Genomic DNA, 1,829 nt, shown 5'->3' with positions numbered 1-1,829 from the left:
AAGTGGGGGATTTGTGACCTTTTAACCATCATATGACCGTTACATTTACTGAAAACCTTAATTTATTTATTTTAAATCATTATAAATACATATCTCAACATTTTTATTTTTACACCATTCACAAACTGTGAAACCTTCCACCATATTTTCAGATACCCATTTTTATTTATGGCTAATTTTTTAAAGGATGACCTCGGTATTTAAGGTCAATGGGCCCTTATATAAACGTGGGTACTATTTAATCAATGGGATCTAGCCTACCTAGTCAATGTTTATGAAAACGTTTCAACATCCAACCGACATGGTTGAAAAGAAGTTTAAAAAATTGCAAGAAGGGACAAGAAAAGATGTGGAACACGGTTTTGGTGTTCTAAAGGGAAAATGGGGCATACTTAGGCGACCCATGCAGACCACAAATGTTTACAGGATTAGGAGCATGACGTATGCGTGCATGATATTGTACAACATGATTTTTAAGGACGACGGACATGCCTTCTCACCAGTCCACACAAAGGATCCTTTAGTTCAACCCATTTTGGACAACGATGCCATTGGTGAGATTATGGATCCATATACGCATTTTCGATTTGACATTGATCTTGTGACACATATTGCAATTTAAGATCTACCTTATCTAGAAGATTCAGACGAGAAATAGTTTATTTTTATTTTGTATTATGTTCAATAATTTATTTATATAGTTGAATTATTTATTTTATAATTTATTTGAATTTGAATTATGTTTATTTGGTATTTAATTTTTTAATTTATTTTATCTTAGAAAAAAGTTCTGGGATACCCTAGGGTATGTGCCGCTAGTGTTTTTATGATACTTTTAGGTAGATTTGATGTGACGGTGCAGGATTTGGTATTTAATTGTTTAATTTATTTGTGATTTTAGGATAATTTATGGTAGAGTATCTGTCTATCTCGTCTATCTCTATCTGACACTGCAAGATTAGCTAGTTTTAGACTACTTTAGGCTTGTGTTTTTTCCCATAATTATAAGAGAAAAAAATTCAATAGAATATGTCAGACCAAGCGTAGTGGTGTAAAAAGTGGGCGTTTTTTTGCCCAATCTCGCCCAACAACGCCCAGACGTCGGCCCCCTTGGGCGTTTTTGTTCGAAATTTTTGAATGGCGTTCTAAATGCAATACTCGAGCCCCTTGGGTGTTGACCAATCACCATTTTTTGATGGTTTTTTATCCAATAACATTTTTTGATAGTTTTTTTTATTTAATTATATTATTAAACCCTTTTAACATAATGTCTCACATCCCAACTACACCCATTTATGAAAAACGCCCCATTGTCACATTGTGCAAAACGCCTTAAGATGGGGTATTATTTATGTGTAACATTACACATGATCTTAGAATCATATGCTAAAAACTATGCTATTGATTAATCTTAATGGATATAAACTAAAAGTGTGTAGTTTATTTTTCTAATTAATTTAAATTTAAACTAATGCCACGTATTGTTTTAACATATTTTGTTTTTCAAGTTAATTTAAATTAATGAAACAAATAGTTTTTAAATATATTTTTAACCTAAATAATGTAACGTCATTACGAATTTAAAATTCTTGATGATGATTATCTTTTCACTATTGATATATTTGATATTTTTTTTATTTAGCAAAATGTATGAGAAAGTGACATATGTCCCAAAAAGATTTTCATTTATTAGTATAGTAAGATACAGAATGAAAATTTTACGTTTTCAGCAATGTTTGAAAATTTGACAATCGAGCATTGTTTATTGCATGTACAGGCAAAAGATGAAATACAAATAGGTACCGGTGCTCCCCAGGGTGATGAACTAG

General features: G+C 31.2%; 1 protein-coding gene across 1 annotated transcript; it reads left to right on the top strand.

The window, feature by feature from the left end:
• The first annotated feature begins 301 nt into the window (after nucleotides 1–301).
• Nucleotides 302–622, top strand: LOC110936296. Its single transcript, XM_022178677.1, has one exon. It carries the CDS (start codon nucleotides 302–304, stop codon nucleotides 620–622), a length of 321 nt encoding a protein of 106 aa, XP_022034369.1.
• Nucleotides 623–1,829: the final 1,207 nt, after the last annotated feature.

Source organism: Helianthus annuus, chromosome 1 (genome assembly GCF_002127325.2).
Source record: "Helianthus annuus cultivar XRQ/B chromosome 1, HanXRQr2.0-SUNRISE, whole genome shotgun sequence".
In the NCBI taxonomy this organism is placed as follows: Eukaryota; Viridiplantae; Streptophyta; class Magnoliopsida; order Asterales; family Asteraceae; genus Helianthus; species Helianthus annuus.
The sequence above is the reverse complement of the archived record's forward strand: the minus strand, read 5'-3'. Positions and strand labels throughout refer to the sequence as shown.